Consider the following 15,237-nt stretch of genomic DNA (forward strand, 5'->3'; position numbering starts at 1 on the left):
GATGTATTTGAAGTGTGTCGTTCCTACAAGACGTAAATACGTAAATAAACAGGAACAATAAGAAAAAAAGGCTAATCATTCTACTGTGAATAATCAGAACAAAGAAGGATGGAAGGAAAGCACTGCAGCATATTGTGTGTAAGAGATGAGAACAGCAGAGTCACTGAAAACCTGTAACCTGTTCATTTATACAAAACAAGGCTGAAAGAGCCAATGGGATTATCCCACTTTGTGCAGTTTCTCCACACACACACACACACACACACACACACACACACACACACACACACACACACACACACACACACACACACACACACACACACACACACACACACACACACACACACACACACACACACACACACTGTCACTGCTAACATTGCACAGTTTGAGAGTACCTTACAGACCGTGTGCAGCTCTGGATGTGACTGACATGATGCTGTGACAGACGACAGGGTTTGCTTGCTCATCAGTGCAGTGACAGCACATGTCATCAGCTGGAGTCTCAGCCTGTCCGCTCACGTCTCCATCACAACTATTATACAGATTTCTGCCTCTATGACCCAGTTACACTCTGTGGGACTGTCTGCAGCTGTTTACTACCAATGTGCTTTTACTATTTGACACCATTTCTAATATTTCTTTAAATAGCAAATGTGATTAAAGTCTTCTTCACTTTTCCTTTTGTTTTATCACTGTGGTCCCATGGCTCAGTGTAGGAGGACTTTGAGTTACCACCATAATCACTGAGCTTATGGACCACTGAAAGAGTCCCCCCTGAAAGCCTGTAGCATATGCAGTAGTCTTTGACAATCGACTGGATGTCAAGCAAACATTCCCAGGACATAAAAACTCCACACAGCATCTGTCAGCGAGCCATGGTTGGTTGAGAGGAGTGAAGTAATTCATGGAGGATGAGTGGTTGGGGGTTGTGAAAGGAACAGACAAGGTTATTTTATCTACTTCTTGTACCATAGTCATCATGATGTAACTTTGACCAAACCAAATATCCTCTCTGAAGAAACCTGGCAGAACAGGGTAATCCATTTATTAAATCATCAGTCTGCTAACCTTTTAGCACAGCTCACTTCAATCCTGAGTAAATAGCATGTGACATTAAAAATAGATATAGAAAATACATAATGTAATATACAGAAATTACACTTTCTAAACCCTAAAGAAGAAACATGTCACACAAAGTGTATTTACTGTATTAGAAGAAACGATGAAAAGACTATGAAGGATAGGATTATAAATCTCCTTGTGGATAATTTATGCAATATTAATCCATGAAGTACCTCCTAGCACATCACATGGACACCACTGCTTCTGTGAATCCACGTGTATGCACACACAGACCCCTGAGAGGTAATGGCCACTCGACTGTGCACATGAATGGTATGCTCAGCTGCACTTAGGCTCGTCTCTCCTCTTGTTCCAGCTTCCTAACATTACAACGTGATCATCTGCCTCCAACAACACATTAAGCTGTGCTCCATCTGCATGCCAACTCTGTGCATGATATATTCAGAGGCTTTCCATACAACTAGAAAACCAGTGATAAAAGTTATCAATTAAAATAACACATAACAAATCTTTAAAATCTCCAGATATCCTGACACAAGACTGACAGCAGAATGATCTTTTGGAGCTGACTAAAGATGCACCGATCCCATACTGAAATAAATGGCTCGATCAGGTATTGGTGACAATGGGCCCATCCATGAGGCCAATCTGTAAAATTCAGTTCTATAAAGTTCTTCAAAAGTGTTCTATATTCTGTGTTTACAAAAAGCATGAGTGTGTACAACAGCTTAGGCAAAAGGTAATCTAATGCCATTTTAACCAAACAAAGGAGGCAGAGAAAACAAAGCAGTTTACTTTGTCGGCTGCATTGGAAAGACTCTTGAAACATTTTTAGTTTATCAATATTTTTTTTGATTGCCCTGAATAACCTCTACAACAATTTAAGGGGATACATAACAGCAGACTTAATGGATGTTAAAGATATAAGCTTTGCAGATACCTGGAGCTATTGCGTTTGCATGTTTATGTTTTACAGTAGACCATATAGACGAGAGTAACATGGTGCACAGCGTGGTGTTACATGCTGCTCTTGGGTCACACGCCAGCGACTCGATTTTAACTGCCATTAAGGAAATGCTTTCATCAGTTTACTAAAGTAAATGACATTTTGAGAGACACTGCTAGCAACATATACAAGCAATGGACAACATGGGAATGTGATGCTAATGCAGCTCAACTGTGACTGCTAAGTGTGAGTGTTGCTATTGCAAGTGGTACACAGAATGTGGAGCAGATTGTGGAGACAATTAAGTCAAATCACATCTATGTATTTCTTTTTGTTTGATAAAGTTGTCTTTCATATAAATGATTCCAGCTCTCATCCTAACAGTGAGGAATAGAGGGTATTTAACACTGGTATCAGATTGGTACTCAGTATCTGCAGATACCCAAAGCCCAGGTATCAGATTTATATGGGAACTTAAACCTGGAAGCAGCACCAATACAGGGACTGTCCAACTCAACTTTTATTAAAGGACTTTCACTCGCTGAGACATAGCAAGCTCTTCCTGGATGATGAGGAAGGTGTAATAGCCACATAGTGAACAGTGTTGTAGAGCTACCCTAAAGCAGCACCGGGTACAGAAGACCTTTCAGAATAACCTGCTCGCATGTCTTCAGTCAATCCTGCACTCTTGTCTGGTTTTTGCTCAATAATTCAATAGTAAATGTATAGTGGTTCAAGAAAACAGGGGAGTGTATCAATAATTCACAAACATCTCATGTAAGAATAATCATCTACAGAATGTGAGATGTGGCTTTAGAGGAACAGAACAGAAAATGTATAGATGAGTGACAAAAAGGTAAGGATGAGTTCAGCTAAAGGAGTGTGGAACAGCTAAAGGTGTTCAAACTTGAAGGTGATCAGTACAATACTTTTAAAGTGTGGTTTGTATAAGACTCGTCTGTGACATGGTCATGGTCCTGCTCTGACAAAGGAATGGGGTGAAGAAACAATCATTTATTAGGAGAAAAACTGATGATTTATAAGCCCCTGCAGTAAATAAAGTGCCATCCTTGATGGTTATTGCGTATTGCGTCAGCATATGAATGTAAATGAGTGGATTAGTTACTTTTACACTTTTACAGAGCAGCCTTTGCCATCAGTGTGTGAGTAAGTAGGTGTGACCTGGGGAGCTAAAGCACTTTGAGTAGTCAGAACACTTGAAAAGCTCAAGTCCATTTACCATTCATTCACTTCTAATGAGGGTAGATCCCCATGGTAACTTATGATGAACACCTAACCTGTTGCAGAGCAAGTTAAGTTCAGATAATGTCAGAGATAGGAAATCAACCTGTATGACACTCTATCATCTGACCCAATCAGACCTCTTGATCTTGGTCTGTGAACTGGTTTAGAGCGGGAAGCAGGTAGAAAGACTGACAGAAACTATTTTGTTCCTGTATGATTTTTCCTAAAAATAAATGATTGTGAACGATCTTATTTAAGCTTTACAGTTATCCTAAAACAGAGACTAAACAAACCACTTAAGCCTTTTGATTTCTGGAGACATAAAATCAAGTGAACTGCTTTCAAATATGTCTTCATATACGTTTTTATAAGCCCCATACAGCTCCAAATATGTCAGGGCAGCTTTTGAAAAGTTTAATCTTAAGAAGAAACATCAAAGCTAAATTGTTGTCAGAATACTGCTCATGGGTTCTTTGATTACATTTATGTTCCTTCTCATTGTTCTCCACAGGGGATATTTTCTTCCATACAGAAACAGCCAGCAAAAACACCCAAAATCTTTTCCCTTGCCAGCAGATCTTGTATTCAAAAAGAAGAATCCGTTTATAAAAGTGAAAAGTAATACCGACAGTTTTGTGTCTCTTATTTATTGATTTGACTCCCAAATCTTTACTCTTTGCTCCATAAGAGAAATTATCCTTCATCCATCTTGAAATCATTTACAAAACGTTTTGCTTCAGAGAGGTAAAGGACAGGAGTATAAATCCCCCCCCCCCCACCCCCCCCCCCCCCCCCCCCCCCACCTCACAGGGTTGGCTACATGATGGATTCCCACCATTACCTCTTCCTGGCCATGTATGAGGTAATTCCGCCTGTGCTTTGGTATCATATCACAAACCCCAGCAATCAAATCCACTACGTGATTTTCATCTGCGGTACATCAGTAATACAAATGAAAGATAAGTAAAACCTAACAGAAAACACACACGTCACATGTTTACAGCCAACCTCTCACAGCAACAAAGAGAAGGTTCTTGAGTGGCAAATAAGAGCAAAACTGTAATCTCCACCAAAAGTATAACTTCTTTTTGGTAATGGGGTTCCTTAGTCCTGCCTATTGGGACTCTTATTTAGAGAATACACAGACTGAGACGTATACTGTAGAAAGGAACACTGTGCCATCATGGCTGCCTTTATACATAAATACATAAATATCATGAGGCTTGTGGGGACTCACTGGTTACAGAGATTAAAGTTAAGTTTGATAGAATTTAAACTATACTTTTTAAAATAACAACTACAAACAACAAAAAGGACAATATGAAAAATTCAAAATTCAAAACAAACAAATGAAACATGATTACTTTTAGCTAGCAACTTCCAGTGCCAATACTGGTCACACATTCTCTTTGTCCAATGACAACAGACCTCATTGTCCATAAATGATGTTTATTTAAACTACTGTACAATTGTTTGTATAAGACACACTTTTTAAAATATATATATTTGTTTTCATTTTAGAAATGGGCCTCATCCTATATACCCTTTGGATCAATACACAGTATAAAATACTGAGACATGAGCCGTTATGAAATCAAGTGCTGTTTTCACCAACAAACCACTGCATACACCCATGACAGGATTGAAAATTCTGCCCACCAAGCAGCTGCTTCACTGGGCAAACTGTTGAAAAAAGAGCTTCACAGCTGTACAGAAAACTGCACTTGTGGACTTTGCTGAATACAATGGAAATTGTCACGCAGTAAGACAGAACCTTATTTCTCTCTGGGAGAGACAGGCTGTGTCTTCTATACAACTACAACTTATATAACAGATTTTACATTAAATTAAAATTCTTTAAAAGTGCCACACTCAGTGGTTAAATCCACATCTCAAATGGCTTCACTCTCAAGTGTTTTGTTTTTTTTCAAAATTGTTGAAACCAAAAATGTTACATTATTCTTGGTTCCCTTAAACCCACTCTGTTGACACTTTTACATTGGCTGGTCTTGATTTATGTAAACAATAGTCACCCATCCATTTATCAGCTCATGAGAAGGATACTTCAACTAAATATGCTTCAGTTGTTTCAGACAGTGCACAGTTGATAAGTTGACTTTCTCACTTTAACTTATCAGGCTCACTGAACATACTGGCCATGATGTTTTAAAAAACAATGAAAGATATCTTTCTAATAGATATTTGATGAAATATTTGATGAATCTGTTTCAGTGAACTCTCCTTTTAACAGAAAGTGCTTTGAATTCACACAGATAAACAGATTGGTTCATTACTCTGACTTCTGCTGAGATGAACTCAGGGCAGGCCTGCTCTCCTCAGTCACCCATGAAATCAATTTCATGTGGTAAATCAGAATTTCCTCATTTTGCTATATTTAGACATCACTGGGTTTGTGCACAACAAACATATCCACAATATAAGCTCTGAGTATTTGCAGAAGAGTTAGTCCATCATTTGTATTTGTTTCCATGGGTGATGCTTTCCTTTATTCAAACAGTGATATGTACGGTGTGGCACATGGCACAGTGAGATAACGGCTCACAGTTTTAATACTGCAAGGTTTGTGACTCAGGCACCCACAGTTAATCCTGGGACCTCTTTTAAAGCTAACATATAAAGCTCAGTGAAATTCTCGGTAAAGGAAATGTTTCTAGGGACCTTACAGTTAAGTCACTCTGGCATACACTGCTGCAATCTATTTACGACATTACAACCCCCACGTGGTTGAAGTTATACACAGTAAAGCTCTCCTCACTAATATCTGGTCTGATGTGACATAAAATAACAACTCTCTACTGGCAGGTCTTCCTACATGCACTATCAAACCCCTGCAGATGATACAAAATGCAACAGCACGACTGGTCCTCCCTAAAAGAGCACATGTCACTCTGCTGTTCATCTCCTTACTCTGGCTCCCAGTTACTGCTCGCATCAAATTTAAAACTCTGCTGCTCGCTTACAAAACAGACACAGAAACGGCTCCTCCTTACTTTAACTCTCTCATCCAGGTCTACACTCCCTCCCCCGCTACGCTCTGCCAATGAAAGGCGTCTGATCCAACCTTCACAACAGGGTCCTAAGTCTCTGACTAGACTCTTCTCCTCTGTCGCCCCCCGGTGGTGGAATGAACTACCAAACTCCATTTGATCTGCAGAGTCCCTTTGCACCTTTAAGAAAAAGCTAAAGACCCAGCTCTTTATGAACACCTACTAACTTAATGATGATGGTCTCCATATTATTGATGATGATGATGGTAATGACGATGGTTTTTGTTTGATAACGATGACTTATAAGATGGTTTCTATACTGATTAGAGCTCTCAAGAACTGCCCTCAATGTTGTGCTTTACCTCTGGTCACTTCCTGTCAGCACCTGTGTGTCCAATCAGACTCAAAGCTGATCGTTTGCTCTTACTGACATTGTTTCCTTTTTCTAGATCCTTGCTTGTGTTGTACTTACTCTCTGATGTACGGCGCTTTGGAAAAAAGCGTCTGCTAAGTGAATTGTAGAATTGTAGTTGTAGAAAATAAAAACACTCAAGCCTAACTTGGATACTAATAGAAGTCACATAGGTCGGCAAAACTGATACACTGACTTAAAAAAAGGCAATTTCCACTCAAGATGGTCAGGCAGCAGCATCATATTGTTTGCCTCATCTTGATAATAGCAGTCAGTCCGTCCACTGAAGAATTGGAATATGGTATAGGACCAATAGTTGGTCTTTAAGAATGATAGTTAAAAAAAGACTAACACTTCACTAAAACACTCCTCAAAGCTACTATTCGCTGTGATGGGCAGTTGTTCCTTTGACTTAAAATGCTAATGTGGAAACAGGGAGGACAATACAGAGAGGACATGTTGCATTCTGTTGCTCTGAATACATTTCTGTTTCTACATTGATCAGTCCTTGAATACACACCAAAGTTAGCCACGCAGCTCCATAAGGTTGAGTGCATGGTCCGCTTCTCTTCTCCCTATAAATGCTTTTTCTTGGTGACATCATAGAATAGAATAGAATGACTTTATTGATCCCAAACTGGGAAATTGTGGCGTTACAGCAGCAGGTTATCCAAACACACAATATGAGTAAATCATGAGGAAACACTCCATGCCTTAAGGTCATTAGGACCTGGATGACTAGAAAATGTTTTGCTCCTTAAAGGGGTTTTCAGATAGGATGTGATGTGCGCTGCGCTCACCAAACGCAAAGTTACAAAGGTGAGTGAAACAACAGTCAGGAAAATAACTACTTTTGGGTGCATATTGTATCCGTCCACGGTGCAGGGAAACTGTGCAACAAGCGTGTTGCTTCTGCTCTGATGTGGCCTGGCTGTGTCCTTCAGTGTGTGCTTTGCCTGTTGAAATCTTGTTTTATGGCATTGTTTCCTACTTGGTGGTCATGGAGTGACTGGTTTGTTGTGGATTTATTCTTGTTGCTGTGGTAATGACATAGATGTTGGCTGTATGCAATGCAAGTTTTTGATGCAGCATCCTGTCATAAATTATCTTTAATGGTTTCTATATGTACAGTAGTATCTGTAGTAAGTGTATTTGTAGGCCTCAGATGTATAGCCATGTTATTTCCCTTGTCAAGGTTACAGTGTCATTATGTGGTTGAAACATTATCAATGTGATATCATGTGAAATAACCTATAGCTGTGACATCATAATGAGGTTAGGGGGTGATTTAGTTGTCGTATGGACAGCACTGAAAGTCCAGATGTAAAAGGCCCGCCCTCCCCCCAAAAAAATAAAAGCTCAACGTAGAAAAGTTTCTTGAGAAAATCTCTTGGCTCAATCTTTAACCGTGTCTACTGTAGGTTACTAACAAAGATATAGAAACTAAACTGGACAAAGATGTGGAATTACCATCACTGGAATTACTTTTTATCTACTGCCCGTATGGAACTTATTTTAAGAACTAACTTAAAGCAAAGATCATAAAGTACATCTCTTTGTATTCATTTGATTCAAAAATTGAGACAACAGTTGCTTCACATTATTGTGAAACAACACAAAGAATGAACTATTAAATTCAGCGATTAATCACAATTTAATATATATATATTTTTTAACAGCCCTAGAATTAATGAATGAAAGATTTTTTAACATCAACCCTACATTATAGTCACTTAAGTTTCTGCATGATGTTGAGCTCATCAACTCAGTAAGTCATGTTAAAAAATGTCACCAGCTCTTGTACACCACATGTATTAGTGGAGAACATACAGCTCGCTGCTCCTCATGGACGTACATGCTGATGAGCTCTGAATGAGGCAGAGTTACCTGATGGGGGTCCTGCCAGCTCTGCGCGCAGCCACACTCAGGGGGCCACAAGTCACAGCTCCCCCCCTTGGCTCTTACCGACACCATGCGGCTCGGGCTTCTGCAGGACACGCTTTCTGAGTGCCAGTCCATCACCCGCTGACCTCCCCTTCTGGGAAGAGTGGCCCCACCAGGGACGGATCCATAATGGTACTGTTTTCCTGGATGATGAAGGCGGTGCTGATTCCCTGGCTGCTGCTGATGCAAGCTGAAAGAACATGGCACTCCCCCACAGTCCCCCCCTCCATCGAAGTCCGCAAAGCAACTCCGCTGTTTGCTTAGGTAAGCAGTCATGCTGCCGCCTCGCGACAATAACCTCTCCTCACTTCAACACTTTGTGTCTGTCTTCGATTTGTTCCTCTGCTGGAGATTCACTGCTGTAGTCATCAAACACAAAACCCCTGTGCTGCTGATGTACGAGTCCCTATTCTGGAAAATGAATGATGAATGAAGCGACTGGCTGGCTGGCTGCTGGAGCTGTGTCTGCAACATATGGCTGGGTACGACTGTGTGTGTGAGTGGAGGAGCTTCTGGAGGGAGAGAACAATAAATGAGAGAGAGAAAGAGAGAGTGAGCGAGGGAAAGGGGAGGGAGAAAGAGCTGCAGAGAGATAGTGAGGTACAGACTGAGATTACTTGATGAGGGGGAAAAGAGAGGAAGGGAGGGAGAGAGCTAAGTGAGAGATGATGGGCGAGAGGCAGATAAGAGAGAGAGAGAAAGAGATGTCTGTGTATTGGCTGGCAGCCCGTCAATAAATGACTCAACTGGCAGAGCACCTCTAGTCAAAAAGAATTGATGCTGGAGCTTCTGGGAATTGGAGGCAACAGAGCCTTGAACTACAAATCCCTGCACTGCTATAGCACTATATTGCTATAGTGTCTGTCTGAAGGGTCAAAGAGAAAAGCTCCCAAAAGTAGTTTTCTCTTTATTTAAAGTTGAAATGTTCTGGATTCTGGAAAGCTTGATAACCCCAGCTCTGTACTTAAACCTACATGGTCTTTTTTTCACACATTGTTAATGGCTCAATAACTATAATGTAACATAAACGTTGTTATTTGCTCTGACCAGACAACAGAGTGTAATCCTGTAAAGACTGTGCGCACATTTTAATACCAGTTCTATTAATCTCTGATAGCCTGTACTTGCCAACTATTACAGCCACATCAGCTGGTGGAGACCAAAACAAGAACAAGAACACTGGACTAAGACGTGTGGATCTATGTCTCTTTAAAAAAGTCTTAACAGCAACAGATCTATCATTCACCTATAACAAAGGGTTTTATATTATAAATTTGCACACTCAGCAAACACTGTTTCTATTGGATCTGAAAACAAATAAAACCAGTTTGCTAAAGGGCAACAGTCAAACCAACCTGCAAGCCAGTGAGCCAAACTTTTGATAGCCAATATAGCTGAGGAGCATGATGACACAAGAAAATGTGTATTCATGTTGCTGGAAAATGATTATTCAATCTGACCAGAAACTGAAATCCTTAGCTCCCACCTCCCCCACTTCCTCCGTCAGATGGAATCAGGGTCACAGGGCTTTCAGCTGTGAGGAAATGATGCTAAAACATCCAGCTGCTTCAGCATCAGCATCATCTGTGATGTGAAAAAAGGAAAACAGCTGAGTGCTTCACTGTGTCGGAAACCCACAAACCTATATCTGATTTGCATTCTGATGTCGTGATATTTCCTCAAACTGCAATAAGAGGTTTAGAGAGGTGAATAGTTCTTCGCACAACCCTCTTTACGAAGATCACATGCTCTGTAGTGTGTGTGTGTGGGTGTTTTCATTAACCGATCCATCTACCAGAGGCGACAGCCCCAAAACAGTCAGTGATGGAGAATAATACCTCATCAGCTGACAGAGGCAGTGAACAGTCAGCCCTCTTAGGAGTGAGCTGAGCATGCAGCCCAAACGTGTGTGTGTGTGTGTGTGTGTGTGTGTGTGTGTGTGTGTGTGTGTGTGTGTGTGTGTGTGTGTGTGTGTGTGTGTGTATGTGTGTGTGTGTGTGTGTGTGTGTGTGCTATCAAGAGATCTGGAGAGTGTGTGGGCAGCAGGGGGCATGGTTGGATGAATGATGGTCAGTAGAAATCATACAAATATCAACAAACACAGAACTCTCAATTCATTGGTCATTTTTCACATCCCCACTTCCATGTGTTGATGATTTCATTATTGTTGCTGCTCTGCTGGGCTTCTGTGCTCTTGATGAAACCCCATCTGAAGATGGAGGTCAGCGTTATGCTGTGTGCAGAAGTGAAGCAATTTGTTGCTTGTTGTAGTTTACATTCGCCATTTCAATACTGTGTATTGAGATGGATGGAAAAACAGCCGTCGGGAAGTGAAGCCAAAAGAATTCAAGCTCAGAGGCTGTCAGTTGGACGGGCCCAGTGACTCCATCCCTGCATGTCATTCCCAAATCTTTCTCCTGGATTTCTGACTCTATGCACTGTTCTGCCTCTATATAAAAAGGCATAAAAAAACAGAAATGGATTTGTAAATAAAAATAATGTTTGTTTTTTAGAAGTGTCTTTTAAGTAATTTCAAGTTATAAAACAGTATAAAATGCTCTGTTGACAAATTGGGCTTCTATATCGCTGTGTATAAACAGATTAGCAGAGTACAGCAGACACAGATGTCACAATATGTCAGCGCCTGTCTTGGGGATACTTTGGCTTCACCCTGTTCAACAGGAGGAGGCTGAAGCATGCTGTCCATTTGTTTTTACAGTCAATGGTCTGGATTAGTCCACTGCCTTGCTGCTACTTGAGGCTGACAAATACATGTTTGATTACTGTTTTAGCCAGCTCAGGCAATTTTCTGGCTTTCAAGATTTCCCTGGTGGATACAAAATACAGACTGTAGCACTATAGGACGTTACAGGTCTGACAAAATATGGATAACAGATGTATTATCCCAAATAAAGAGATTTTTCTGTGATTTAAATAATACGGTCAAAATTGTGCTGAAAGATCAACATCACAATGCAAACTGGTAAAAAGTAATGTGATGCCATGACAAGACAACAGTTGTTAAAAAACTTGTTTGATGAACTAGCCTTAGATCATTCCCTTCAGTACTGTATGGGAAGATCAGCTTGAGTTTCCTCTTCAATGGAATATTAAGTTTTAGATGTTTTTAGGTAATGACATTATGTATGTATATGTATTAATACAACATTTTGAAGACAGATAATTATCTGATGAATGTTGGGATTCAAGAGGATTTTAAGATACAGGGGAGGCTTGTCTCTTCATGTTGTAGCGTGCTTCTATTTATAGTCTGCAAAACAAATTCATAAATGTATTCATCGATTCCACTCTTGCCTTAAATTATTTGGTTTTCATTAAAATACACAATTTGCTCGCTCACACTGTAAAGGTTCTCAGTCAGGCATGTGTTAAGTTACTCATGAAGAAATGGGTTTGCCAAGGGCGTAGGTTTGGCCTCAGATTTGGTGGGGACCCAATTTTATTTTGATTTATTTATTTATGGGGGGGGGGTTGTTGTACTCGCTCAGGACATTTTGAACATCAAACACTTTTGTTCCGGTATTCTGAGATTTTTTATCCACTGATGTATCATGAAATTGTCTTGATTTTTTTATCAAATCATAATCAGTCAAGCTGTTTACATGACCACATGGGTTTTGAAAAGGTAAATGTGTTACATGTTACTGGTTAAATAGGTTCATTAATGAAAAAATTAAAAACTGCTGACATAATTTACAAACTGTTACATACGAGTTCAGTTTAAACAACATTTTGTTTTGGTCATCATTGAAGCTTCTACTACACAACAACAGCAATACAGACTGACACTAACTGTACCTGTCTCTCTCTCTCTTCCTCACTCAGTGATTCATATTTGTGGCAATAACAAGTTTTTACTTTACTTTTATTCATAGCTTTCATGTGATGTCACACACTAATGGAAACGCCCACCCAGTGGGAAAGAAAAGGCTTTCTACCTCTGCACACTACAGACCAGTTACTGGTCACAGTTGCTACCTTATTTTCATGAATTCAACCACATACAGTTGTAGTTTAATTGTACACACTGGACGACGAAGAGACGCGCCTGGGTTGTACTTCAACAGAATCCCATCTGTGAACTGCTGTCTCTTAGAATAGAATAGAATTACTTTATAATAGAATTACTTTATTGATCCCAAACTGGGAAATATTGGGACACCAAATAATGTACACTTCCCAATCCTCCCATAAAATGTTCTGCAAAGTTGATCAATATTTTACTGTCTTTTAAATAATATAACAGCCCAAGAACAATGATTGAAAGTGATCAGATTCTTGCCTTTCACTTCCCAAACGGCAGCATTATTGACCCTGCTACATTGAAAAAAGACATCCTGGCAGCTGTGTTGATGGAAGGATTGTCCTCTTAATATATGTAAACATATGAAGACATCTTGACAAGGACACTGCTGCTTAATGATTGAAAAGGCTTGGGGTGTTTATCTTAATATGTTTATCTGTTTTGCAGCAGTTGTCAAGTGATGTTAATATGTGTCATTTTGAAGAGATTTTGAACTAACAAGTGCTGCAGCACAGAGTGTTCAATGGTGGCTGTCACTTTCCTTTGCTTTCTTTTTTGCCCTCCAGGCCTCCACGTCAGTCACATGACTGAATATTATGAGCACTATGATCACATGCAAACACAAGATGTGAGGGTGATAAATATTAAATAAATTGTGAAAGTATTATAAGGATGTAGTGAGAGAGAGAGAGAGAAAGAGTGAGAGAGGGAGAGAGGGAGAGAGAAAGAGTGAGAGAGGGAGAGAGGGAGAGAGAGAGAGAGAGGGAGAGAGAAAGAGGGAGAGATTGAGAGTGAGAGATTGAGAGAGAGAGTGAGAGAGAGAGAGAGAAAGAAAGAGTGAGAGTGAGAGTGAGAGAGAGAGAAAGAGGGAGAGATTGAGGGAGAGAGAGAGGGAGAGGGAGGGAGAGAGAGAGGGGAGGGAGAGAGAGAGAAAGGAGAGTGAGAAAGGGAGAGATAACTTTGGCATGAGGATTGAATTGCAGACAAGAAAGGATAGAAGAGAAATTGTGAAGATGAATCCTGGAGTTGCTCGGTTTAAGGTCAAACAGTAAAGTGTAATGAAATCCACTTTCTGTTAACACAAAGAACAGCCGTCTAACGTGAACGATCCCCTTCACAGAGTGTTTCATGGTGTTAAAGAAAAACTCCATACAAGAGACACAGTGAGTCTTACAATGCTGACATGTTTTTATCCCCTCCTCATAGAGGTGTGACTACATGATGCTGAGATAATCATGATTTAAGTGTTTATCATGATGTTATGCTCTCATTGATTGAGTCACTTTAGTTCAGTGAGATATTACACAGAATCACAGTTCAAGTTGTTAATCCAGTATTTATGATCTTCATTCTCAAATCACTTTCTTTATATTGAAATGATTTTAACAAAGGCGGAACCAAAACATTAAATGTCTAAAATTATATTTTTCCTAAGTAAGTAGTCTTGTAAAAAGCGGGATAATGCTGGTTATCAGGTTGTTATTTTCACTTTAATATAAAACATAGAAAGATCTACACAGTTAACCTTTCCTATTGTATCTATGATTCCAAAATGTTAATATTAATCAGGAAGAAGCTAAATGCTAATATTAGCTGTGTTTTGACTCCACTGGGTTATCAAACGTGGTCCATCTCTCTCTCTGGATTTTCTGTTTCAATTACCAAAGAAATAAAATGAGAACTGTTTTCAGATTCTCAACTCTACACGATTTACAACCTGAAATATAACATTTAGAAAAAAACATTTATAGCTTCCCACCCTGAGTGTCGACGTTACAGGAACATGGCCGCTGTGGGAGTATGTTCTACAGTGTGTGTGTGCATGTGTGTGTTCCGCTTTCATTGTCAGATATCTGATATCATTTGACCCTTAACATCTACTTGAGATGAGCCAATCAAAATGTGACGGGTCATTTAGCGTGTCTGTGCACGTTGATTGAACAGCTCTCTGCCACTCAGGCGTCAGTCTCCAGGGAACACAATCTTCTCCTCACCGAGGATGAGCACTCGTGCCTGGAACACTGAATAGCTTAAATGGGCCATTTTACGTCCTCTGCTATCGTCATGTAACCCCTTTTTTCATTCATCCAATAAGAGATAATCAAAGACTTTTTTAAAATAATTTGGCCCATTGAAGTGAACATTGAACATCAGTTTAAAGGAGGCAATATGACCTTTCAAACTAACTTTACACAGATATGTTCATAGTGCATCAATTATTGATTGGATCCATTTGAAGAATCATTGGTCGATCCATCTGAACAACAGCTTCTGTCAGACAGTCACATGTGTATTCAGCTTTAGTTCCCATGTAATGTAATGTTATGCACACGGTGTTATTTGTAGAACATCCTGAATGTGTCAGAGAAAAACAAGAATCTTCTTTTGCTGGCTACAAACTGATGCTGCACTGTGCCAAAGACACTTCAGATCAGTGATATGGAAAACATGTTGTGCACTACACCTCACTCGCCACATGGGGGCACTTAGAGTTCAGCTGCCAAGCTTTGGGCTTGACTGAGTCACTGCACTTATGAAGGGTTCCCTC

At 40.0% G+C, this 15,237-nt stretch overlaps 1 protein-coding gene across 17 annotated transcripts in view; it reads right to left on the bottom strand.

The window, feature by feature from the left end:
* The window catches only part of dlg2 (discs, large homolog 2 (Drosophila)), a 159,755-nt gene that overhangs the window by 53,202 nt on the left and 91,316 nt on the right, over positions 1 to 15,237 (bottom strand). For 4 of the 17 annotated variants that reach the window (XM_061056074.1, XM_061056073.1, XM_061056070.1 and 1 more), the window contains exon 1: positions 8,588 to 9,691. The exons of 5 other annotated variants lie outside the window; for them this stretch is intronic. In XM_061056074.1, coding sequence (XP_060912057.1) covers positions 8,588 to 8,920 — 333 coding nt within the window. In that variant the 5' untranslated portion in view covers positions 8,921 to 9,691. Of the gene's footprint in view, positions 1 to 8,587; positions 9,698 to 15,237 lie in introns of those variants that run through there. 8 more of the 17 variants (XM_061056063.1, XM_061056062.1, XM_061056071.1 and 5 more) reach the window with 5 other exon arrangements.

The sequence above is a fragment of the Labrus mixtus genome, chromosome 14 (genome assembly GCF_963584025.1).
Source record: "Labrus mixtus chromosome 14, fLabMix1.1, whole genome shotgun sequence".
NCBI lineage: Eukaryota > Metazoa > Chordata > Actinopteri > Labriformes > Labridae > Labrus > Labrus mixtus.